The sequence below is a fragment of the Atractosteus spatula genome, chromosome 11 (assembly GCF_055471065.1).
Source record: "Atractosteus spatula isolate fAtrSpa1 chromosome 11, fAtrSpa1.hap1, whole genome shotgun sequence".
NCBI lineage: Eukaryota > Metazoa > Chordata > Actinopteri > Semionotiformes > Lepisosteidae > Atractosteus > Atractosteus spatula.
Window position 1 is genome coordinate 14,977,300 of NC_142716.1, and position 25,885 is coordinate 15,003,184.

General features: G+C 40.4%; 1 protein-coding gene across 1 annotated transcript; it reads right to left on the minus strand.

The window, feature by feature from the left end:
* Positions 1 to 831: 831 nt before the first annotated feature.
* Positions 832 to 24,050, minus strand: tut4 (terminal uridylyl transferase 4). Its single transcript, XM_088927771.1, has 30 exons — positions 23,926 to 24,050; positions 21,937 to 22,490; positions 21,406 to 21,566; positions 20,747 to 20,863; positions 19,286 to 19,463; positions 18,748 to 18,836; positions 18,188 to 18,239; positions 17,683 to 17,752; positions 17,125 to 17,251; positions 15,234 to 15,353; positions 14,732 to 14,938; positions 13,880 to 14,054; positions 12,668 to 13,404; positions 11,048 to 11,198; positions 10,429 to 10,515; positions 9,701 to 9,804; positions 9,506 to 9,563; positions 9,316 to 9,419; positions 9,067 to 9,156; positions 7,277 to 7,390; positions 6,888 to 6,965; positions 5,926 to 6,103; positions 4,681 to 4,728; positions 4,501 to 4,583; positions 4,091 to 4,206; positions 3,767 to 3,921; positions 3,378 to 3,484; positions 2,454 to 3,003; positions 1,698 to 1,868; positions 832 to 1,342 (listed from the first exon to the last, which is right to left on the minus strand). Exons 2-30 carry the CDS (start codon positions 22,388 to 22,390, stop codon positions 1,254 to 1,256), a joined length of 4,770 nt encoding a protein of 1,589 aa, XP_088783897.1. The 5' UTR covers positions 22,391 to 22,490; positions 23,926 to 24,050; the 3' UTR covers positions 832 to 1,253.
* Between the last annotated feature and the right edge of the window lie 1,835 nt (positions 24,051 to 25,885).

The following is a 25,885-nucleotide window of genomic DNA, read 5'->3' on the forward strand; positions in this document are numbered from 1 at the left end:
TTTTTCCAGTTCAGATAGGTAATGCTTATTCTGCAGATGAGAGCCCTCTAAAGTACACTTTCTACTTTCAATGTGATGATGTGGGGCCTGAGATTAGGTGTGATAGTGATGAGAGAGTATATTGTGCCTTTGCAACAGAGGTCTCGGAATATTAAAGGGGCTAACCTTTTTACTATTTATTGTCCTGTAAAGAAGAGAATTAACAATAAATGTGCCAGAAAGGTGACAAACCTGAAAGAAGTGACAGGATCTACTTATCCACCTCTGGGGCATAACACACTTATATTAAACAACAAGAAAAAGGCAGCTTTTCTTATATATCGTATCAGTATATATGATGGACAATAGGTGTTAATGAATTTTAACACTCAACACGGTAAAGGTATTACATTCAAGCCATTAAACAAACATGGGTGCTTGCATGATTAGCAATACTTATACATAACATTTGAAATTGAAGGAAAATTTAAAAGCTCAGTTTTTCCTGGGCAAAACATTTGCTAAGTTAATAATTTAGAAAAGGATAAAACCTTATAAAACTGTACTTCACCATGTATTATGAAAAGTGCCAGTATTACTGTGCATCAATCTTGATTGTACATTTATTTAAATAGCTCCACCACCATTAATTATAAAATGAAGAAAACAGAAAAACAAATCAATATTTTCCCAATTAAAAATCTTTGGTATTTAGAAATTCCATGTTTTTCACACAATACTGATAAGTCAACACATGAAAAAATACTTTTTACATGAAAAAGTCAAATGTATTTTATGCAATTATGCCTTTTGTAAACTAGGATTAGATTGAACAAAAAAATCGTGGGACAATTTCGATCATTTGCATTTTTATTTTTTTAGATTTTTCTCTTGTCTGTGTTAAGGACATTTATTTTTTGGCACTACATAATTATCTGAATAAGGGCGATGTTTTTAAAACAAATTCCTTTTCAAAAACTGTCCTTCAGCAAGCGAAGTATGAACACAGCTAATAAAAAGTAAATAAATTTTAAAACCTTCTTTTACACATAAAATAAAATCATTTTTTGGACCCCTTCAAAAATGGGGGCATTAAAATATTTGACATTTGTATCACAAATCAATGTGATGACACAAAAAAGTAAAAACATATGTACAAAAATGATACAATATTTTTTTAGAAACAGTCTCGTGACCAAATGATGCAAAGATAAAATATATTTTCTTTAAAAGGTAAGACCGTGAAAGGACTTCTGAGAAAAATAAAAGGGGCTTTACTTCTTCTGTTGGATGTAGTTGAGATTTGCATGATGCCGCCGATGTTGCAACAGTGGGAAATGCTGGTTGCTGTGCATCACTGTACCTGGAGCAAAGCAGTTGAGTGTTAGTTCAATTACACACAGTCACATTATTTAAATAAGATGACATTACAACAGATCTAGTTATTGAAACTCGGGGAATTTTATAGAAAACAGAAACGTCAATAAACCACTGCCCCATTCAGAGCCATGAATTACAGCAAACAGACCTCCCACGAAAAAGAGGTGGTGGAATTGTAGGTGAATGTGAGGAAAAACAATGGCAAATGTGAAAACCCCACATTTTCCACAAATAGTTTGTAAAATAATCAAGGATGGGTGCCACTACCACCCTCTGCCCTCCCTACGTGGCATCTGTGGCTGAGAACATAAAGCAAAGTGAATGTGTCTCGGTCATACCTTGTGTTATGAAAGGTTTGTTCTGTTGGAAACCTCCGTTTCCCTGCTGCAGGAAGCTCTGAGGCATCCGATAAGGCCATGAGGCAGAGAGTGAGTAGTGACCAGGATTGCTGTGGTCCCAGGGCAGAGAGCCCTGAGTTGCTTTGCCAAACTGTCCCTGAAAACCCTGGTCTGAGCAAAGAAAACAAGACAAGGGTAGGCTCCAGGTCACAACCACACACTTACATCTGCAAAGCATAGTGGCACTACAGCACACAAAAAAATACGTCAATACGTCCAAACAGGTGCCCTGGGATTTACTCTGCTGGTGCAACCTTATAGCCCCAGTGTCTGTGAGACTTACCTGGGCTGGAAACACACAAGGCAGAACTGGCGGACACGTGAAAGAAATGGATGCCACGAAACAGAATCCAAAAGCCTACGCCACATTATTGCATTCAAAAGTTGCAATCTAACTGCAGAAAGACAGAGTTATATGTAATCTAATTGCAGCAAGACAGAGTTAATCACTCTCCCATCACTCGATTAAAATATAACGCACTTGGGCTTGTGATCCGCACTATAGATTCTTACATTTTGCAGGCGTGATCACAAGAACAAACGGGAATGCAGGCATTTTTTATCATATGTCATCTGTACGGCATGACACTCTTACGTTAGAAGAAAAGCACACCTGAAGCACAGAGGGCAGAGAGAATGAAAAGCAGAAAGAGCAGGATGAGCAGGCGAGTGCGTGAAGGTGCTCCCAGTGTGTACCTGACTTCCCCATGGTGCCATTCCCCACCAGTGCTCCCGGGCTGAGGTGGTTGTGCCAGGGCCCCTCACGTCCTGCCCCGGGGGGGAGGCCCAGCGGCCTGCCTGCCGGCTGGGCGAAAATGATGCTGGGGTCGTTGAGGCTCATGGGGCTGGGGTTACTGGGGGAGCTGCTGCTGCCATTAGCGGGGGTGGAGCGAAGGGAGAAACTGAGGCCGGGGGGAGAGGGGTGGCCCGCCGCGGCCGAGGCCTGGAGCACCGGCCCGTGGATGGGCCAGGACGTGGAGGAGATGGGCACGGGGTGGTGCTGCTGCTGGTGGGACTGAAGGAGCCCCAGAGCGGGCAGCCCGGGGTGGTACTGTCCCGCGTGCGAGGGGTGGAAGCTGAAGAGCGGGAGCTGGACCTGCGGGTGCTGCTTGGGAGGCCCCGGGGCCTTAGCTTGGGAGGAGCCCCCCCCAGCCTGGGACTGAGGGGAGCAGGCGGGCTGGGAGGTACACTGGCTGAAGGGTGTGGTGGGCTGTGGAGAGTAGGGAGGCGTCTGACGCGTCTCTGACTGCAAGTGAACACACAGAAAGAAAAAGGAGCCCCTCAATAAATGGCGAGTAATAACCCTTGAGGGAACTAGATTTTTTTATTTTTTATTTTGTGGTTTAAATCGACGCTTATTTATAAGTAAAATGTTTTCAGAATTTGTCTCAAAGAACAAGTAATTGATATTTAAAGTATCTCCAGGATCACAACTGTATACCCCAGATACAGAGAGACTTTACCCACTGCATTACGACAGCACTCATGACCAATATACTGAGCTGAAATGAAAAACTGAAGTACAGGCATTTAACAAAAGTCCTGGACAATCTGAGTTAAATCCAACCGTCAGGCTTCTGTCATGCGTTTCCTGGTGCAGGAGCTGGAGATTGTACTCACACACTCAGAGGACTGCCGAGTTCTGCCAGGCCGATCCTGGGACGCTGCCACTGGCTGAGGCACAGGAATTGACTGGGAAGTCGCCATAGTCCGCATCATCTGAGGGACTGCGCGCCGATGGAGGGAACGCAGAAAGAAGGAAAAAGCTTTTTTTTTGTAGCCACTTCCCTGTGTTTCTCATTGTTTGAACTGGAATGCAAATTTATTTTAGCTATTTACTTTTCTTGAATAAAGTAATTCTAGCCCCTTGCATTGTGCAGTTTTTGGAGGTTTCATTAAAAGCGTAGGTTAAACTCCTCCGACCTACCCCCCTTTTAGCCACTGATCTTTTAAACGATGGAAGCGAGCGACACATTTTGTGACCTTGAGCAGTGTGTTCTGGTGTATACCTGGCCCTGCTGCGCTCCTCTGGCGCAGCTGACGGTATTCAGGACAGTCCCTGCGCACGTGGCCCGTGTCCCCACACTGGAAACAACGTCTTTCCCTGGGCTCGCGCTCTTCCTCCTTCACATCATCGTCCTTCTCATTTTCCTTCTTCTTCATCCTGACACAGGCATACACACAACCTCACAGACGTGCCACTGCGATAACTGTACCTCTGCACACACACCTCACAGTTCCCAGAAGTTTTTGAAAAAATAGTTTGCCCCAAAAACATCTTCACGATTTGGAAATTTCAGAATTAACACTCAAAAACGAACCAGACATCCCACCTGCGTCTTTTGGGGCAGTCCTTCATATAGTGGCCAATTTTTCCACAAATACGACAGCACCTGTCATTGGGAGCCAGTTCCCCATCGGTGAGCACCTTGGAGTCAAAGAAGTAATCCTTCAAACAAAATCAGATCTGGTTAGTATGGGGACTGGGCTCAGACACATTAAGACAGTCAGAGTGAGGAGAAAATGAGGTAAACTCAGACTTTACACCTAAGATTTGATCAGAATATGTTGTTTTGAAAATAAAAATTGTCAGTTGGTTTAACCTGGTATGTTGAAGGAGAAGCCAACTTCTTTAGGAAACCATCACAGAGGATTAAATAACATGGCATCTACTTGAAATGTACATAAACTTCTTCTTCACCACAAAAAAGGTAAATGAGGAGAGAATGCTCTGGCTGCATACCGCTTCCATCCCAGGCTGAGGGTAGAACGGGGTACCAAATAGCTTCCTTCCATTGATAAAAGCCTTCATGATGAAGTTAGTCACTGCAGAGAATTAAAAAAAAATATATATACACATCGAAGAGCTAGAAACTTACAATTAACAAATATAAGAACAGGAACAAAAACCTGAACTGCTTACTTTTCCGAGAAACTCCAGCACCAAGATTATGATTCAAGTCAAATGGATCTAAAAAGAAAGGAAAAAAATAAATTATTGTTGTCACCTCAGTCCATTTCAGTTCTCTTACTTCACTGTACTCAAGGATAACGGTCCTTGAAAGCTAACTAATACACATATCTAAGAAGCACATTTGGCAATTGCTAGTCATTTGAGACAAGGAACAAGTAATAGGTCTATTCCATGCTGAAAAATAGAATAAAGAAAACACAACGTTTCGGCCGTGGAGCCTTCTTCAGGTGAGAAGGCTCCTGAAGAAGGCACCTTAAAAAGGCTCCACGGCCGAAACGTTGTGTTTTCTTTCTTTTTTTTTTCCAGCATGGAATAAACCTATTACTTGTTCCATAGCAGCCTATGCATGCTGGCGCAGCTACCCACCTGAACTATTTGAGAAGACAAGCTGCTTACCTGCACGTTTTAAGATTAGTTTAAGATAAGCAAAAAAAAAATTCAAACTTCTGGACACACATTTCTTGAGCAACACTTTCATCACATTTAAACCATACCTGATCAAGCAGATTCTTATTACGCCTATCCCCCAGTTTACAAACATTTGTCTCACAAGCTTTTGCATTAATCCAACCGACAAAACTCAGACATCTTGCATTCCAACAAGTCTAGTTTTCATATCAACAAATATCCACATGATAAGAGGCCAAACAGGAACCAGGAGGCTGCGCCATGAATACATGATGGTGTCACAGAATCCACCTGAAAGCAGACACCCCTAATAAGGAACACGGCATTTATTATTCTCACATGATGGAAAGTGCCCAGAAAAAAAATACCGAGAGCTACAACAAGAAAAGAGAATGAAAGCCATCCAGACGTTTCTCAATGTTTTCCTTAAGCCTTGGACTTCCAGCACTGCAGCAAAAGAGTAAGAGCCACCTACCCAAAACATTCGGCTCCATCATCTCCAAACCTATCGTGACAGTAATACCTCCATCACCTTTCTAGTCATTCTAACATGCAGATCTTTTGGGGAGATACAAAAAGATTTATTGTATTTGTTTTACATTTATGATTGTTCAATCGTTTTAAGATTTCTTTATTTTTGTCTTTGTACTGTGAAATGTTACAGGTGGATGCTTTTGGTTTTGGAAAAAAGTTTAAACGCCCGCCTAAGACGTATTCCCGACTTTTTCCATCTCTCGGCAATTGGAAACACCGTTTTGGGTTTTCAACATGTCGCTTCAGCCCGACCTTCAATGGCTATGCATTTGGACGTCCACTGCTTCTCAAAGGTAGTCAGCAGCTTCTTCTGCCGGATGCTGATGACATACTCCTTGAAGTCGAACTCCTCGGTGTAGAAGCGCAGCAGGCCCAGCCACAGCTCCCCCACCGACTCCGAGTTCTGTCCCAAATCAGGCAGGCGCTTCTTCTGAAGGGGCGTGAGCAGAACGTGCAAGACAATCACAACACTAAAGATCTGGAGAACACAGGTGGATTGCAAACAAAACCTATATCCAGATCAGAAACCTATGGCGCGTTTATTTTATGGCTTTTTGTGATCCTTGGCACTGTAGTACTGACCATAACAGTCAACATTATTTTCTGACCATTACTATATAGATATGTCACAGCACTGATTCTTTAAAAATCAACGCCAAAAGCACTTAATCTAATAGTGTTTTTTCTTAATTATGTCTACAAAATAGAGGTTTCTACAATTTAAGACTCTCAGATTTTGTCAGGTAGGAGTTGGGCAGGTCAGCGCAAATCTACAATCACACCACAGTTTTTCGTGTAAAGAGAGAACAACTGAAAATTGTTGATTTTGAAGACAACCAGCAGTACAATTGCTATAAAATGGATTTTTAGGTTTATATGAAACCGAACAAAGAAAAAGCATTCAACCATTTGATTTCCATTCAACCATTTATCATGATCTTGGGACACATTCAGCTTGCCTCAAGGGCTACTGCTGTCTGAATTACCCAGCCATTAGAACACTTTAGGTCAAGTAAAAAAATTCCAAAAAACACATGTACAGTCCTGCTACAATATTAGTCGTCTGAACTAGCTGCATCATGAATGATTAGAACAGAACCATCAAACACACTTCTGTATGGAACCTCTGCCTAATCCATTAATCACCATGTGGTAAATGATCTTAAGTCGGGACACGATTACTCTGACAGTCCCTTGCCTTTTTGAAAGCTTACCAGCTCCTCAATATCATCAAAGAAGAAAGCATTCCAGCCATCTACCATCCTCTGAGGGACATTGTTACCATCAAATATCTGCAGAGATAAGAAGATCTCATTATAAGATAACAGGTTTCTATGCCACCATTCAAAGATCAATCCAATCCAGATCAATCCAATGCAGAACGAGATAATATAATAGATAACGGGAGTCTTTTTTGTAAAAAAAAACCTCTGATCTGTTCGTGTAAAATGCCGAAAGAAAACAAAACATTATGCCAATATTGATGTAAATATGTGGTGGGGCTTACACATTGAAGATCAGATATTAAAAAGATTTCTCCCTCCCTGTGCCTTAGTAAAGCCTAGTGACCCGGGACTGTGGTGTGCCTGAGAGCGTACTGTACCTCCTGTAGGACTGGGATCACAGGGGGATTCCTCTGCTGCAGGAAATAAAGTACCATGAGGATATAGGCATAGGAGGACAGACTCCCCCTTGAGGCATCGCCAATATCGCAGCGCTTTAACAGAGGAAAAAAAACACAGAAAAAAATTTAAATGTCATGCAGACCTATAAACGTTTTCCATTTCTAGAAATAGATTACCTCCTTGCACTCATTAACTTTTGCTACCTCAGAGTGAGAACAGCAACACTCAGGCATCAATTTCAAGCAGAAAGGCTTTAGTGAATGGCTGCACTGAGACATTTCAAGTGACCACATGCTAGTATGGATCAAACAAATTTTAAAATTCAAAACAGGTTTACCCCATCAGAGATAAAATTAGATAGAACAAAGATAGACTTTGAACGGGACCCCCCCCAACAGGGCAATGTGTTCTTAGAACACAGTCTCTAATACCTGCTCTCTCTCAAAATGTTTAACTTTATTTGACTATTTACTACACTGCAGCGTGAAGACTCATCTGTCAGGTTCTGCTTTTGTTTTTCATTTCTGAAAGAGCCCCATGGTCAATAGGAAATCCCTTCCTGGATTCTACTAAATTCATGCTATAGCTTCTTTGGCATAAGTGATATCTTTATCCCCTGTAAAATATGTGTTCTGAACTTGCTGAACAAATTCTATAGAGTTAAAACATGTGACTAACGGGATCTCGGTACAAAACTTTGGAGGGAACGGTTAGTGTGCATAACGATATTCTTCTATATGTAGTCCAGAAAAAGTCACGCCCTGTTGACTATTAACTAGCAAATTGCTAAGAACATTGAAGTGTAAATTGTGGTTCAGAAAAAAAATAATTTTTCAGATTCATCCTGGTGTTCATCCTAACTGGAACTTCCTCAACTTTAACATAAAACCAGTAAAGTTTTCAATGTCACCAATACTGAATGTCACCAGTAGAACATCTTGTACCCACTGAGATCTAACAAGTTTATTTTTTTAAAATAAAATCCAGTGAATCCTTGATAAATGATTTTGCTAAAAGAACAAAGTCTTAAATACAGAAATGAAGACACTGCCAATTATCTATAAAACTTGATCTTACCACCAAGACAGTTGGAATTGTTTTAAACCTATAAATGATTTTTAGTACATTATAAAACTAGTTCTATGGAGGTATACTTAAACTGGATGCCTTGAAGATTTTTCGTGAACATATAAGGAAACTATGATACGACACATTTCACTATTGTGTTTTGTTATTTCTGTTGCATTAACATGTTGAGACTATAGTACAAGAGAACATACCAGAGTCACTACTGCTCAACATATGGTGTTTCACCATAGAACAGACCTTTTCATCCTTATTTAACGATTGTTGAAAATTATTTTATAGATTTTTTTCTTAATATTAACTTATTATTTTACAGCTGCTGGTAAAAAAACAACAACATTGTGAGCTTCCAACAGTAAAGAACTCAGTTCAGCCATTAAGAATTTGTTGCTTTTTTATCAATTCCTGGGTGTTGCTAAGCTCAGTACTTTTGTACTTCGTCTGAGTTTGAGATGTGCCAGTATTTTCATTTAAGTGTTGCGTGGGCGCAACTGAAATTGGAGTGTATTAGATTTCCAACTGTTGGATATAAATAGGATGGAAAGGCTTTTATTTCCCAATCACTGAATTATGTCCTTAATCTTTGCCAATTCTTTTAGTCGACAAAATAATTTTACTCTAAATTCACAAAAGTGAATTCACAGAATTTAACAAAGCAACGGTACTGCAAGTTAAGTTATACCTTTGCAAACACTTTCATGGTGTATCCCAAATATTGCACTCGAGGGTCAATAGCAGCATATGTAGCCAGCATTCTGGTGTTATGTTGTGCCTGTTGGAAAATGAAATTAATTTTACTTCAGTCTTCTCCCCCCTTTACATTTGATTAAATGTACAATTGTTTTGATTTTTACAGGTGAGTATCCCAAAGACAGAACAAGAACAATGCTCCAAAGGCAACCTCATGTCACATTTTTGCAAAAAGACTTACCAGTGTATTGTACAAGCTTATATCTCCTTCTAGTCCACTTTGTCTGTGTTCAAATTTGACTATAGGCACTTTAGCTGTTGTGATAGGCAAGATGTTTCTTAGACCTGGGTAAACAAAATGGACGAAATCAGAACAACCATGCACAGCTTAGGCTTGAATAAGTTAAATCTACTAAGATGAATACTATTACCTGCATGCTTCTTTAAAACCTTTGCTAAACCTTCAATAATTTCTTTACTGTTCAGCTTCTGGAAGAAAAAGCAAACACAGATGCATTACATTTAGGGAAATATATCCACTTACTGTGTTCTTCTGAATTACTGTTTTAACGCCTGCATATTTTTTCCCAGTGACTTTAAATACATGTAAAAGCCTATTTTCTTACCTCTGCTGTATCGTGACCTTCCAGTGTCATGCAGATGTCCAGGTCACTGTCACGGAAACCAAATCCATTCTTAGAGGAGCCAAAGAGACACAGCCGTGCCTTGTCTACAAGAGGCAGAGAGCACGCAAATGCTGTATCACTTACAAGCACACTCTGACTAGCAGCTACCTATGTACTGATGCACTTCTTTACTCAGGAAAGAAACAAAAAGCAGATATCCAACAGTAAGCAAGGCTATGTATGTTAAACAAGGCCAAATACACAGATGTTACAAAAAATTAGGTATTTCCCACTACTGCATACATGGCACACCTGAAGAAGGCTCTACGGCCGAAATGTGGCATTTTCTTTCTTCTCTTTTCAGCATGGAATAAACCTATTACTTGTTCCTTTGCAGCCTATGAATTCTGACGCAGCTACCCACATGAAAACACTTTGTGAACACTAAAACGTTGACTTTCCATCTAATATTCACAAATGTCACGATCAGACGCAAACAATCAGCATCATTTAATATTTAAAGCAAGCACCAAATTGGGATGTTTAAACTGCTTACTGTGTCCAAACAAAGAACTAATCAAAATACGCTTATGCAGAAGGAAAAGAGTTATGCATCTATCGCAGAGCCATGAAGCTTGTCCGAACAGTACAGTTTTAAAAAACGTAGGAAAAGCTCTTTCAATATAACTTATTCTTAGAAGTTTGGGATCTTTAAGCTCGTCACCTACCATTGTACTCCTTGCGTATGAACCTCTCCAAACTAGCTAGGATCTGTTCTCTCTTCTGTTGCTCCTCCGGCCGTGGGGACAATTCATCTATAATTAAGACGAACAAATGTTTGTTGAGAGGCTATATTTCAGTTATCCAATGGTGCACCATTGTCTTAGAGGCCATCCGAGTGTGTCAAACTGATTCTGTACCTGTAAATATCACTCAAGCTACTTTCACCAAGCACGTCAGGTGTCTGGGTTGGTAAACTTTTTGTTTATCAGCTTCTTGGGAGTAAAATGTTTGTCAATGTGGACCACTACATGATGTACAATATGCCCTCAGGTATTTGTATTGCCTTCCTAACCTTTAAGGCTGGATCATCATAATTATAACGGTACTGACTAAAACACTGTGCAGAGCAAAATGATCTGTAAGAGTGAGAGGACGCAGACAAAAGAAGATCTATTTGCACTCTCAACACTCTGGAGAGAAGCTTTAGTAAAGACTGGAATACAGAAAAAAGCTTTCATTTAAATCCAATCTTGCACACTTGAATTACAACACACTACGGAAAAACAATAACATTCATATAGCATATTCAATTATATTAATTCAATATCAAAGAATGGCACTCACTATAACACATTCTGCAGAGCCCGTCCAGGATTTCCCGAAACCTGGCCGTCATGGGCGGCAGTGGCTTCAGATCGATCTTCTTGAAGTCTTCGGGACACTCATCTTTCAAGTGTCCGTCCCGCTTACAGATGCTACAGACCACTGTGGGTGGCTGGAGAGGGACAATAGCCAATAAATCTCTAGAATACACACGACCTCTCAACAAATTCAAGAGACTTTGCATAGCCTAACCCCAGCGGTGCAAAACAAGAGCTGTAGGCACACGTCCTCCAAACCCCTGCACATTCTGGAGCACGTTCAGCTTGTGAAGCACCACTGGTCTCATCAGAACTCTGCCTGGTGTTGGAAAGTAGTAATAAGAGCTTCGTCATCGGGGTATCGAAGATAATTAATGTTGTGTGGTTCAGGAGAAGCGGACATGCTAACAGTGGCTTGCAAAAGCATTCGTACCCTTCCGATGGTGTCCCATTTAGGTGAAATTACAAAATTTCTAAACCTTAATAATTTTCTTTAAAACCTGAATGTTCAAACTGAAGATTTCGAAGGGTGAGACAAGTTACAGGTCTCACCCTTCGAAATCTTCGAAATCACCCTTCGTTAAGGTCAGGAAAAACTAAAGAGAAAAAAAGAAAAATGTGATTGTGTATGTATTCAGACCTATAAATGTAATATTTAGTGGAAGCACCTTTGACAGCTGTTATAGCCACAATTTGTTGTGTCTCTATCATCCTTGTACTCCGGCTCAGTGCAATTTTGGCCTATTTTTACGCACCATTCCCCAGGTTTAGAAAATTACCCAGGATTACCTTTTGTAACCTTATAAAAGCAAGAGCACTATTCCATGCTTATGATATTTAGCCCATTTAACTTAGTAACTTAGTATGGTAGTTAAGTAAATATGTACCAATTGTAAACTGTTGAACATATACACAGAGGGGTAGTGTTCAAAGCAATGCAAACGTCATTCAACCACTCATCTTTTTAATTCTGTCTATCACTTTTTATGTATTGGGGGAATTCTTTCCTTATCTTCTCACTTTTTGGAACACCTGGTGCACTGAATATGTTTTGCCAATATGATGTTAAAAATAAGACATTAAAAATTAATAATTAAATTAAAAACAAAATTACTAAGCAAGGTCACAAGGAACGTTCCTTTGTTGTAATGAAAATTACTCTGAACACCAAAATACTGATGTTAGATGAAAGCTTTTATTTTAATAATCTCTAATTTGTAAATCAATGGTTCATATAGTGTGTGGGCGTATGTAGCTGGACTTTTTTTTTTTAAGTCATCTGTGTCCTGGCAAAAATTATTTTTTGATTACAATTATTTAATGTACAATAATTGCAATTACATTTGAAAAAAAATCTGGTTAAAAATGCTGATAAACATCCTGTACTCAGAGGATTATCAGTAAACCCTGCTAAATTTTCATCTAGTGGAGACAATGACTGTTAATTACATTTAAAAGAGAGAGATTTCTTTGTAAAATAAAAACCAAGGCTATAAATAAAACTAGGTATTAGCTGTACCTAGTTTAAATCAAACAGTTAATCAAATCAAATAAGTCTGACACCCTGGCTTAACCTATGATGAAGCATGCAAGCATGAGTTACCTTTCCTCCCGTGAAGATTATTCTATCAAAGACGTAGTATAAATCTTCAGGGACATTTGGCGTCTCTCCCTCGTCGTCTCTCTCCTCCTCATCGCTCTCAAGCAGCCCGTTCTCAGCCGACCCGTTAAGCGAGGTAGATAAGGAGCCGCCAGCCAGGTAGCCTTCCTGGCCGTGCTCCCGAAGAGGAGCTACGCCACTTTCTCCCACAGGCCCGTCCTTGGGGCTGCCCGCTAGGTCCGAGCACAATGACCTGACCCCATCCCTCCCGCGGCTGCCAGCCTTCCCCTTCAACCTGGGAGCTGTTGTCTGTGCAAAATTGCCCTGGGTTGTTTCGGACAGGCCTTCCTCCCTGTCGGTCAAGTCCAAGTCCATAAAGCTCTCGGGCAGCAAAACTCCCTCTGGAGTGTAGTCCTCGTCACTTAGCACCCCCTCCCCGTCCTCTTCATCATCTGTGTCTTCCTCCTCATCCATCTCCCGGAGCCTCAGCTCAGTCCCTTTGCCCTCTTTGTTGTCTGGTGTTCCTCCCTTGCTCAGAGTCCCAGCCCGCGGCTGCCTGCTGGTCCCCTTTGCTCTTGGCTTCTCCCACCTACCGTCCCTTTCTTGTCCCTTCGTGGTGTCGTCCCGGCTTTGTGGACAAGCAAAGTATTTATAGGCTGTGCGGAATCGCTCCAGAATGTACTCAAAAACCATCTGGCTGTTAAGGCTCCGTGCCACATTCCTCTTCAGTGCAAAAGGATCTGAGAGAGAGAGAGAAGATGCAGTCAAAAGAAGGTTTATTTGCAATCTTCAACACTCTAGAGAAAAAGCTGTGGTAAAATAAAGATTGGAACACAAGAAAAAATGCACATTGCTTAATACAGATGTGCTTGCTGTAGGCCTGAAATGTTTGGCACACCATGCTCTATTATTTAAATAGTCTTCCACACTTACAGTGCATTGCAATACATTAAAAAAAATCAATTGAAATAAACAGATTACAACCAGCTTTACAGTTTCATTGTCAGAAATAATTACTGTTTTAGAGCTCAATAAAATGTCAGATGGCACCAAAAACCTCTTCCAGCAGAAGGATATTAATGTAACATTTCACTAAATACATTGTAAAAAAAACAGACTGTGGACAAACACACTAAACTGAACAAGTTAATTTCTGACACATGCAATAATAAAGCTGGAGGATCAGAGGTGTGCGACCCTGTGATCTGGACTCACCCTCAATGGCCAGTCTCCTCTTGGGCCAGTTCTTGATCTCGCGGGACAGCCGCTCTTGCAGACGAATGCTGATGATGTGCTCTTCTAGGGCAAATTCCAAAGTGTAGAAGCGCAAGAGCTCCAGCCACAGCTGCCCCAGAGACACCTCCGGCCTGGACTCCAAAGTGAGCGGTATCTGCACAGCACAGAGGCAGCATTACAGCGTAACAAGCATCACAAACTCATTCACTTCATCATTAGGAACCAATCAATCACAAATGATTCACATTTGGGAATGTTTCTAGCGTTTTGGCTTCAAAATTTTGGATGAGATTTGTTTTCCCCCTGCCCAAAGCCATGATTCTTTGTGTAAATGCCATTTGAGCCACAAAACTGTACATGAGTGAAATTCTCCATTCTGTTAGTCATGCTTTCAGAAATCCTGTGCCGTTTCCAAAACCAACTTGATTCGCCTTTTTTTCTTGTAATTCCCATTCCAGACCCAGCATTCTCTTGATGTGATGAATGCATGCAGGACTCGACTATTAGTAATGCATGATATAAAAGGAAAGGGAGTAACGTGTAACTGAAAAGAGGAGAATGAAATACTCAAAACATTATCTGACGATATCGACAGCTGGAAATCATGACTGGGGTCCACTCACGCATAAGGTTTTCAGGACATGGTAACGCCAACAAACTATTGGATAGGAAAGGAAAACCTCCTTAAGAACTTATCACAAAATAATAATGATTATGTTGTGCTTTAGATAAGAGCTAAAGCACGACAACCCCACATTCCATTTAGCAGCTCACTGGCTTGCAAAGTGTACGTCAAGACAAGAGAAACCTGAATTAGAGCACAGCGCGCACCCTGCCGCTCTTGGGCTTTCCTTGCCAGCCATTGGAATCCAAGGTCTCGGGCTTCTTGGCGGCCGATTTCTTCTGCTCTGCCTTGGCTTTGCCGGCGTTCTTACTCTCCCCACTGCTGGATGGCCGGTGCTCCCACAGCACAAACCTGTCCTTCTCAATGCCCTTCAGGTGGTACTCATCCACCTGCTTCACATCAAAGCCCTCCATCTAAAACAGCAATATCGGAAGGGGGTAAAAAAAAACATATTTGCTGAATTCAATAGAATGCTATGGAATTGTTCAATAATAAAAATATATATATACAGGTTATAAATACATATATAAATAAAAGCTAAAGCATAATAATTCCACATAGCTTTTAGCAGAATCCTGGCTTACAATGTCACAGAACAAAAGGGCATAAAAATATTTTGATGAAAAAGACTGGTTTAAAAAAACAGATATATTGATCCAAAAAATGTATTATATTAAGACACCTGTGCACATGACATTCTTCACCTACCCATGAGCCCAGGTAGACGGGGAGGATGGGCTCCTTCCTCTGCTGGAGGAAGAAGATGACCATGAGGGCGAATGAGTAAGAGGGGATTCCGCCCTCAGCCTGACAGTCAATGTGACACAGCTGAAAGGACAAAGACTGGGGTCAGGCCAAGGGGCAAGCTGGAGCAGAGATCAAACCGCAGCCCACCGGCATTCAAACACAGTGAAGCCAAAGTGCTGCACATCTCAGATGAATGAACACGAAGACTTTGGGAAGGTCTACACTGCACAAGGTGTATATAAAGAGATTCTAATTTTCGGTCCAGGAACAGCTGTAAACTTTTCCTGATGTTAAAGAAAACGCATATTTTACTATAGAAATACAGATTATTCAATTCACATTACCTTTGCCCTCTTCTGACTAAATTGTCTTTATATATCAAAGTATTCTGAATTCATTCATTCAGGGTCAATAACACTGTAGAAATTAGCTTGGTTCAAATCACGGTATTTAAATCAAGTGCATAGTACTCATACCGCGCATATTAACAGCCAAACTGCGAAAGTTAAAAGCTAACATTAAAACATCAGAAAAGAGTGACACCCTGTTTATCCCATCATGTTACAATACAAAGTAAATGAGGTAATAGTGTACAAGCACTGCCAATGCAAGTGCTGCAATAAAAATAACTATGAATTGTGTCAGGGAAGTTTTCCCCAAAAATTGTACAGACCATACGCATGTAAATCTGGAAAACAATTAATTTAGACAGCTATTAATATGCATATTCAGAAACAAAAGCCTTTTTGAGTAGGAACAAGTAATAGGTTTATTCCATGCTGAAAAGAGAAGAAAGAAAACACAACATTTAGGCTGTGGAGCCTTCTTCAGGTGTGAGAAAGACAGGGCAGTAAGCAAAGGTAATGTAGTGGGAGAACAAAAGCTGTGAGAGAGGAGGAGCGAGGGGTGGGAGCAGGGGACAGACAGAATGGCCAATCAGGTAGTGTGAAGTCAGGATAGGTAAAAAGAGGTGTGAAATGAAAACAACAATGAATAGAGCGAATTTAGAAGACAATTAGCCTGTCGTTGAGAGAAGGAGCAAGGTGTGATCTTAGCTGCAGGATAATTTTAATTTCTGTAGTCTTTCTGATGTGGGAGTTAGGAAAACCATCTTTGAGAACACAGAAGGAGAGATTAGTGTGATCATGGGCATCAGAAGTGAAATGAGCAACAATAGGCTTTAATCTTCACAGCCCTAACATGTTCTCTGAAACGGTCTCCGAGTCTCCTCCCTGTTTCCCCAATGTAAATGGCTGGGCATTTACTGCAAGTGATACAGTAAATAAGTTTGCTGGAGGTACAAGATGCCATCTGAGTGATCTGGAATTGTCCTGAGTGGCCTTGAATGAGTGTGGTGTTAGATATACTTTTTTGAGCATACTGTGTAAGTATTTTACTGTGAAATCATTATTAAAAAAAACACTATCATCGAACATCTGTGTTTGGAAGGAAATATACTGAGAAAAAACGGGACTTTTACCAAGAGATCATCAACTAAATATCAAAATAGACAAAATGCATTTCACACATCATGCATGAGTGACAAAGAAAAATAAGGGAGAACATCTGGCTATGTGATGAGCAGGGTTCCAGACACTAATGAACAGCACATGTAATAAAGTATATTAATAAAGTAAGAAACATTTACACATTTGGCAAAAAAGATACCAAGATCAAAACTGAACACGAATAAGGTTCTGATGCAGACAGTCATTAGCAAAAGTGATACTGTATTTGCAATTTAGCTGCCATTACTGGCAGATAGATAATTTCTACAATACTAGAGCTCTGCACAGGTAGGAAAACGCTGAAATGGACAAACTATGGATAATGTAGCACATAAAGAACCTACCCTCGCCCAGTAGCGAAAAGCCAGGACCAGTGGAACTAGCCTGGGCTCCAGCTTGGCCAGGGCAGCCAGGAGGTTAGTAGTCAGACAAGCTACATCATTGCCGGCACTCACTTTGCACATCAAACCACTGCATACAGAGAAAAATAGGTCATTAAACCCAAAGGGCAGAAGGTGGATATCTAAGAAGAGACAGCATACACAGCTAAGGGTTAATCTTAACCATGTAAATCTTTTTGGATTAGCAGACCAAGTGTCATTGAATCTCTAATGCCATGCAAATTGGTCACTGGGTTTAGAGGTTAAGAGAACAGCCCAGCCAGGACTGTATATCTCCCACAGGGAGCAGTGATCAGGGTTTTGGACAACTGACCATAGGGTCTTACTTAAATAAAGTATTGAAGTAAAAAAAGTCAGTGGTAATGTTTCAAACACTTTTAAAAACATCACCATACACTTCCTTCTCCTGCGAGCGATTTATTTTAACTATTTATCCTGCAGAAAGCAGTGAATGTTTTTTTCACATTTTACTTGTTCCTTCATTTATCATTGGTCACTGACCTGCTAACATCTCGGCAAAACACAACAGGAACTTTGGCATGAAAATCTGACTCAACATCAGTGTATTGAGCTGTAAAAAAAATTGACATTTAGTTATTCTAAACATGTATCATTACAAACCTAAAGTGCATATCCTGAAAAGGAATATGTTACTGTAATCATCATTGTTTTTTGCACCAAAAAACACATCAATAAATATCTAAAGGCATAGTAATTCAATTCCCAACCTTAACTCTTAAATTCACTGTTAATACAATTTAGCAGCTAATGGTATTAGCTTGGTGATTTGAACAAATACCATTAGCCCATTTAAGAGACAAGAAAAAATTAAAGATCACACTGGACTATAGCTGTGAACTTATTATGAACTCATTGTTAACTACAACAGAGCAGCTGTGTTCCAATAAGAATAACAAAGAAGTGATTCATTTTTTTGAACTACATGGCAAACCACATGATGTGCTCTGATATTTATTTAAATAAGGATGAATCAAGGTCAACTTACTGCTACTTTTAAGGATTTCCAGTACTTGTATTAAAACATCTGGTTGAGTCATCTGAAAAGACAACAGAAAAACCATAACAAAACTTAGTTTTTATATAAAACAATCCCTATAGTTAGTCTGCAGTTATTTTTGTCAACAAATAACCTGTTGTCTCACAACATAGAAATGAAACAATGTCTCAGTATTTACTTGTGTGCTTCAAAGACCTTTTAATTCTCACTCAATTTTCACCTATAATCTAAAAATTGAACTTATAAAACAAAAGCAAAACAGATTTTCTGTTCACATTCAAGAAGAATTAATCTTTGGACAAATCTTCAGTTTTTTTTCTAATCAATCCTCATTTAGCTAGTGAAGCATATTCTCCAGGCAAGCCCATTCAAAAGTCAAGCCTCGTAAACTGATGTGTTTACAACAGGTTCTTGGCTGACTCAATCACACCAATTAAAAGCTTTTGTCTGCCGTCTGCCATAATCACCTTCCACTAATACACTCATTGACAAGATTAAATGCAAAAACAAATCATTTCAAGTGTTTTTCAATGGGGGTGTTGACTCACATTGGGTGGAAACATGACATCAATATTGACATCGCTGGTCTTGAAGGCAAACCTGGTGAGACATGAGCCGTAGAGTCGGAGGGAACAGGCTGAAAGGCAGAAAATTAAAGCATTCATTAAACTTTGACAAAACAGAGCCTTGTTTTTAATATATTTTTTTACCAGATTATTTCTTGTGCATAAAAACAGTCCCTCTCCCAAAGAGTTTTTAAAGGGTTAAAACAGATAATTCAGCACTTAATACTGTTATCTACAGTGCAATTGGGAAAACACCTAAGAAATTATGCCTTTTTACTGTCAAAAGTTCCAACTCTTTACTACTGTGCAATATATGCTCAAGGTGTATTTTTTGAAGCTGCAGTGCTCTTAAATTTGAATCACAGTCCTATCAATTTTGCATCCTTTGCTGTCAATTCATGTGATAAGGCTGAGTATACAAGTCAGGCTACAATTATATATATTTCAACTCTTGTCTGTAGGCATTCACCACTTATTGCAATGGCAATGCATTCTGGAGAATGCATGCAAATGGTCTTACCGGACAGCTGTTGCTGGATGATCTTCTCCATCGTGAGGACGACACCCTGCCGCACAGCGTAGTCCTCCTGAGAGATGCCCTGCTGCTTGGCTGCCTCCAGCACAGCAGCGTTGACTGCCTGGAGCTGGGAGGGCGACGGAGGAGGCAGTGCCCGCAGCTCGTTCTCCTCTTGCTTCTCCTACATCCATGCAAGACAAGAACAGGCCCAAGAGCACGCATGAGGCTATGTAGACTAATTAATTGAGAGAATCCCTCCTGTATTTATTCGCTGTTAATAAAAATGTAACTGACAGGATAAAAAGTAGCATGTAATCTAGCATGCCTCACAGGGCTTAAACCCAAGTTCAATTACAGAAGATGCCTTCTGTCCTGTGCATGACTGTTCGACCACTTTCCACAGAAACTAACATGCTAACTAATTTGGCATCTCAAAGATGTCTGCGTGTACGCATGCCTATGTTCTAGGGCACATGCCCTATAATAATTATAAGAATTGCTTACACTTGTATAGCGCTTTTCTGGACACTCCACTCAAAACGCTTTACAGGTAATGGGGACTCCCCTTCACCACCACCAATGTGTAGCCCCACCTGGAGGATGCGACGGCAGCCAAACTGTACCAGTGCACTCCCCACAGATCAGCTAACAGTGGGGAGGAGAACAGATTGATGAAGCCAGTTCGTAGATAGGGATTATTAGGAGGCCATGACTGGTAAAGGCCAATGGGAATTTGGATGCCGGGGTTACACCCCTACTCTTTTCGAGAAACACCCTTGGATTTTTAATGACCACAGAAAGTCAGGACCTCGGTTTTACATCTCATCCGAAAGACGGCGCCTTTTTATAGTATAGTGTCCCCGTCACTATACTGGGGGCATTAGGACTCTCATAGACCGCAGGGTGAGCACCCCCGGCTGGCCCTACTAACACCTCTTCCAGCAGCACCTTTAGTTTTTCCCCAGGAGATCTCCCATCCAGGTACTGACCAGGGTAACAGCTGCTTAGTTTCAGTGGGTTGCCAGGTGTGAGTTGCAGGGTGATATGATGCACTAGAGTCATATCAAGGATATAGTTCCACCTTGTGGTCTATGGTTTGCGATAGACTTAAGGTTGCCATGACCTCACCCGAATAAGCAGCTTTCTGAAAGGATAATAAAACAGCTGGAGATTGAAAGAACAAATTTTATATCTATGACCCCTTCTGTTAACCAAACACAACAAGATCTCACTCACAATGACCTATCGGTAAAGACTGATTATGCTTTTCATTGAATCACACTGGAATTAAAGTAAATAACACAGCAAGACCTTCATTAAAATTATTCCCTTGTTTTGTGCAGCCACTTTTTTTTCTACTAAAGGTCAGCAATATGCCATAAATAAAGGGAACTCTCATGCAGGGACACAGCACAGATGCTGTAGCCAGAAGAAGAAGGTAGGTTTTTCCTCTAAGGAACTTACCATGATGTTTTTCTTGTGCCGTTTTTCCTTTATGTGTTTGTGTGCTCCCTGGATGTTCTCAATGTGCACTGAGCACAATTTGCATAGGTACTGGAAGTTGGGATACTCTGGCGAGCGCTGCAAAGACATTTCAGCACCATTTGAATACAAAAGGGAGGGGACCATCACAAATTCTATTGCAGTGCAAATTACATTAACGTCTCAATGTGCCTGAAAATGGGCTCACCCTACTCCATCTGTAAACACAAACTATATTTGTCATAAAAATACTTAAAACGCTCACTTGCCAATACCTGCTTTGAAAAAAAACACTTCTCCATAGCAAATTTCCTTTGTAACCATCTCAATTAACTACTTCAGATTGCCTTTCGTAGGCTTTATTATGTTGGGTGTTGAAACTGTATTTCAATCAGTTACTCTTCTACTTGTGTGCTCAAGGTTTATAGTTACCTAAGGTTTTTTTTTTCTTCTCAGCTATTCCCTTTTTCATCACCAAAACCCCACTTTTTCCTGGAAAAAAAATCAAAGCTAACCTAAAAAGAACATAAGGGAGCTCTGCATAATTAAAGTTTAGGCTAATACTTCCAGTCACAAAAGGGCTGCAGTGACCCAGATGCATTCATAGGGAACACACTGCTGGCAGAGGAGAACTGCTGTACCTTGAGCAGCCGGTGAATGTAATCCCGCACAAGTCTCTCCTCTGCTTGTTTCAGCCCCAGCTGCTGCTCAGTGGTCAGATTAGACTCATCAATCACTTCAACAGCACCGACTGGCTTCTCCAGGGAGGGTGTCTCTGCCAACTGGCCTGCAGCATCCTCACCTGCAAGTGCAAATTAATCCCATGTGAATGAATTACTTGTAATTAAATCAGGGGGTTCCCAGCTCTCATCAAGTATTACAAGGGCTTAAACTTTACATGCCACCTGAGCTGTTGATTACCTAATGCAGCTACTTTACTTCCCTAGCTAAACTACTTTAACATTGTTTTCTTAGGCAGTGAGCTGTTGACATTCTAAAAGAGCTTGAAAAGAACTTTAGAACTTGACTGGTACGACAAGGTGGTCTTACATACTTCTAATCTAAAATTTAATTAAATATAACTTGGGGGATCAGTGCCTTCTTCAGAAGACTTGATTTATAAAATGTATAAACTGGAAAAATATTTTTGAGCAATTTTTGTGTGTTCTTACTCTGTGTTTTATCTTCCATATCGTAAGTGTCCTTGGTGCTCTTATTCTCCTCCACGCTCAGCTGGAGGAGCTGAGCAGGGCCCTTAGTTGTACCGAGATTTTCTGTACCAGACGGAGGCGGATTCTTCCTAGCATTCGATCCCTGCGGTGCCTGCTGCTGCTGCTGCTGCTTTCCCGCTTTTCCCTTCTCTCCCGGGCTGGACCTGCCAGTCAGTCTCCGAAACTTCCCATGGCCCTGCTCCTGTGAGGCCGCACCTGGGCTCCTGAGCCTCCCCGGGTCTTTGGGTTCGTCTGGGGGTCTGTTTTTGATATCATTGTTGCTCCAGCCCGGAGTCTTAACACAGTCCTTTGGTGCCAAAGCCTCCTTCGCATTCTTGGATGCTACGGCCTTGCCCACTCTGGCCTCACTGCGCAAGAGCTTAGCCATTTTCCTTGGGCTCTGGGGCTCCTCCATGTTTGTTGCTGCCTAGGGATCAACACCTACTGCCTTGGCTCCCCCTTGGCAGACTGTAGCAATAGATCAACAGGGAGGAGGGGGAGAGCCCACTGGGTACCTGGGGAAAACACAAACAAAGGAATCCTCAACTTTCTACTTAGAGTAGGTGAAAGGAACAGCATGGAGTCAGGAGCAATCTGGACATGCAAGATTTAGGTGTTGCAAGACACAAATAAAACAAATCCCCCTGCTATAACTGCTGCAGATTACATCAGCTGCTTACGAAAAAAACAAGGTTTTAGGTGTGTAATCTACTTCTGTATGAAACTGTACAGTTACAACAAACATCAATACAATTATATTTGACTTTACCTTTATAAAATTCTAATCCTGAATAGTTTAAGGTCTAACCTTTCAGGTATTTGGGGGGCAGCCAATCGTTTAAAACTCTTAAATGAATCCTTATAACCACTATTTGTGACCAAATTAAATACAATCCCATAACCGACTTGTTAACTCCCTATTCACCGACAACTTTAAACACAAAAGTGAAGTTCACGTCTCCCACAACGTTCTCCACAAATCCGTAGCAAAGAATCGACACCAATGTTTAGATCAGCGACGAAATAAAAGTTTATGGGAAAACGGATTACAAACTTTTAAAAAAGGAACCGAGAAATCGAATTAAAGCACGAAGAAGAAAAATCCTATTTAAAAGCAATCTAAAATCGAAGAGAGCAGGAAGATGTTGGTATTTTGTTTTAATCAATGCAAACGGAAACGAAACCAGGAGTGTCGCGTTTAATAATAGCAACAGTGTCATTCTGCATTAAACACAAAATACTAGTGATTTTAAAACCGATCTTTACGTCTCTAAATATTTACTAAGCAAATCTGCTGTTTAAGATAACAATCCTTTATATGCATTTTTAAACTAAAAGCAACGCGTTGCAAGACATTTATACTTAAGTGTTACTTTAGAGCAAGATATTTTGCTACCTAATTAGAAAAAAGTAAAACTACATGAAAAAAAAATCAGAAGGTTCAATGTCAGTTGTGCATCATCTCGAATTTCCATCTCACAAATCCAGCTTGTGAAGCATAGAAGATTATCCGTACAATTAAGCGAATAAACCTTACAAAAATAAATTTATTGGATGAATGGCAATCAATCAATATATATAATCAATATTACATCTGACCCATCAACAACAGATGAACGTTTAGCTGCAGTTAATAAACCTATGTTGGGGGTATATAATATAGGTAGCCATTACCAAATATATTCACGTTTGTGATCCCCAGGTTCAACCTCAGGCTCTGAAAGTATGAAGTACAGTAAAACAAGAAATGCAATGCAAACAGCAGTTTATACGATCAGGCAGATCGCCCAACTAGGGCAACATCATTCTTACAAAATATCCTGCTTGTATTACATTACATAGCCCACGCACAAAAAGAACCTTTCTCCTCCTCCCGTCTCTCTTAACTCTGTTTTGCAAATTATAAGGAAGCTAAAGTTGTACGTTTTAAAAAGGGGGCAACTATTTTACCTTATGTTTCTGTGCCTTCCTTACTTTACCGAGATTTTAAACGCCCTCCATCTTCGCAATGTTTATGTACGTCCTGTGGCCTGATAAAAACAGCAACCACGACCGCCATGTTAAACTGTTCGCGCACAGCATTGTGGGCGGCATAAGAGGGACAAAGCAGCATACGAGATACAGCACGGAGACCTGTCTTGTACTTTCAAATAACTGTATGTCTCAAAACCTAATTCAATAGAAGTTTAATTGAGTGTCCTTTGGCGTTAAAGTGAAGATCAAGCTTTGCAAAGGAAGTACCCCGTTTCATTACTACGAATCATAAGTTATTAAGTTAAGATAAGTTATTTAATTAAACAACTGAGGGCAGAATCTGCGTATGGTTTGAAATATTCATGGATGTTACTGTTAGGATTAGTTACTCCCCATATAGCGACAAAGTAAACAAATTCAAATTGCCCAAAATTTAAATGATTTATGACTTCAAATTCACTCTTGGTTTAATATTTCATATAATTAACTATACATATCTTTTTCAATATGCATTGAGATGCCTTGATCTGAACGATTCCACGTGTTTTACCATTCGGATTTTCCATCGATGGATTTTCACGCTTGGACCGATGAAGGAAGTTCTTCGAGGTCGGTCCTAAGTAGTCACAGTAGCTACGAGAGAGCTACTCTTGGACCAACCCATCACCACTCACAGCTGTGTCAAAAGTTTATGATGTGCAAGGCGAATATCTGGAACGAATACCCCTCGCCCGTGAAGCAATTTGAAATTCACAAATCTACTTTACTAATTGATTTGAGGACCTTATAAAAAATTATCTCATCGAGCACATACACATTTGAGTTGAAATCCTAGGATTAATCTGTATTTTAATTAATTTTTTTTTCCCCAAAAAATGAACGAAAAACGTGTAAGTCATCTCCGGATAGTTATCTGAATGCACAAGCGGTATGTTTATAGCAAAGCAAACGCCATTATCTAATCTAATTAACTGAACACTGAAATCTTATAACGAAGGTGCTTACATTTTAATCATCTTTGAATAAAACGTCCGCCGATCTCTCGATTTACTATTGTGACAACCATAATTAATCCGTATTTTCATTCACTTGATGTGAACACCTGCAATAATCTGAGTTCTTGATTTGACTTAAATGTCCTAACTCTAGAACAGGTTATCTAAACTTTGAATTTGGACTTTTATTGCCTGGCGAGACTGCGAAGCTCCCACTCATGCAGCTTCCTTTACCAACGATAGATGGCAATAGTCGGGGTGGTAGAATTTATATCACGGCAGCCATTTACAGTTAGACTGCACTCTGATGATATTGGTGTTGAGTTTTACTGAATAAATACTTGCCCCTATGACTTTATGATCTCTACAGGAGATCTAAGAAATGGTGGCACCGGTTATTGTTTGCAATGATAGAAAATGCACTTGATAATTCATTCATAATTTACTCTGAAATCTGTGGTAAAACACAATTTCTGTAATTCAAAAGAAGAGTAATAAAAATATAATAATTCCTTACACTTATATAGCACTTTTCTGGACACTGCACTCAAAGTGCTTTACAGATAATGGGGACTCCCCTCCATCACCATCAATGTGCAGCCCCACATGGATGATGCAACAGCAGCCATAGTGCACCAGTACACTCACCACACATCAGCTCTCAGTGGAAAGGAGAAAAGAGTGATGAAGCTAGTTCATAGATGGGGATTATTAGGAGGCCATGAGAAGTAAAGGCCAATGGAAAATTTGGCCTGAGCACCACGGCAACACCCCTACTTTTTTTGAGAAACTTTTTCATGACCATAGAGAGTTTGAACCTCCATTTTACATCTCATCCAACGGACGACACCTTTTTTATAGTATAGTTTTATAGTGCCTCCATCACTATACTGGAGCATTAAGACCCACTGTAACGGGGGCTGGTCCAGGCTCCCATGAAG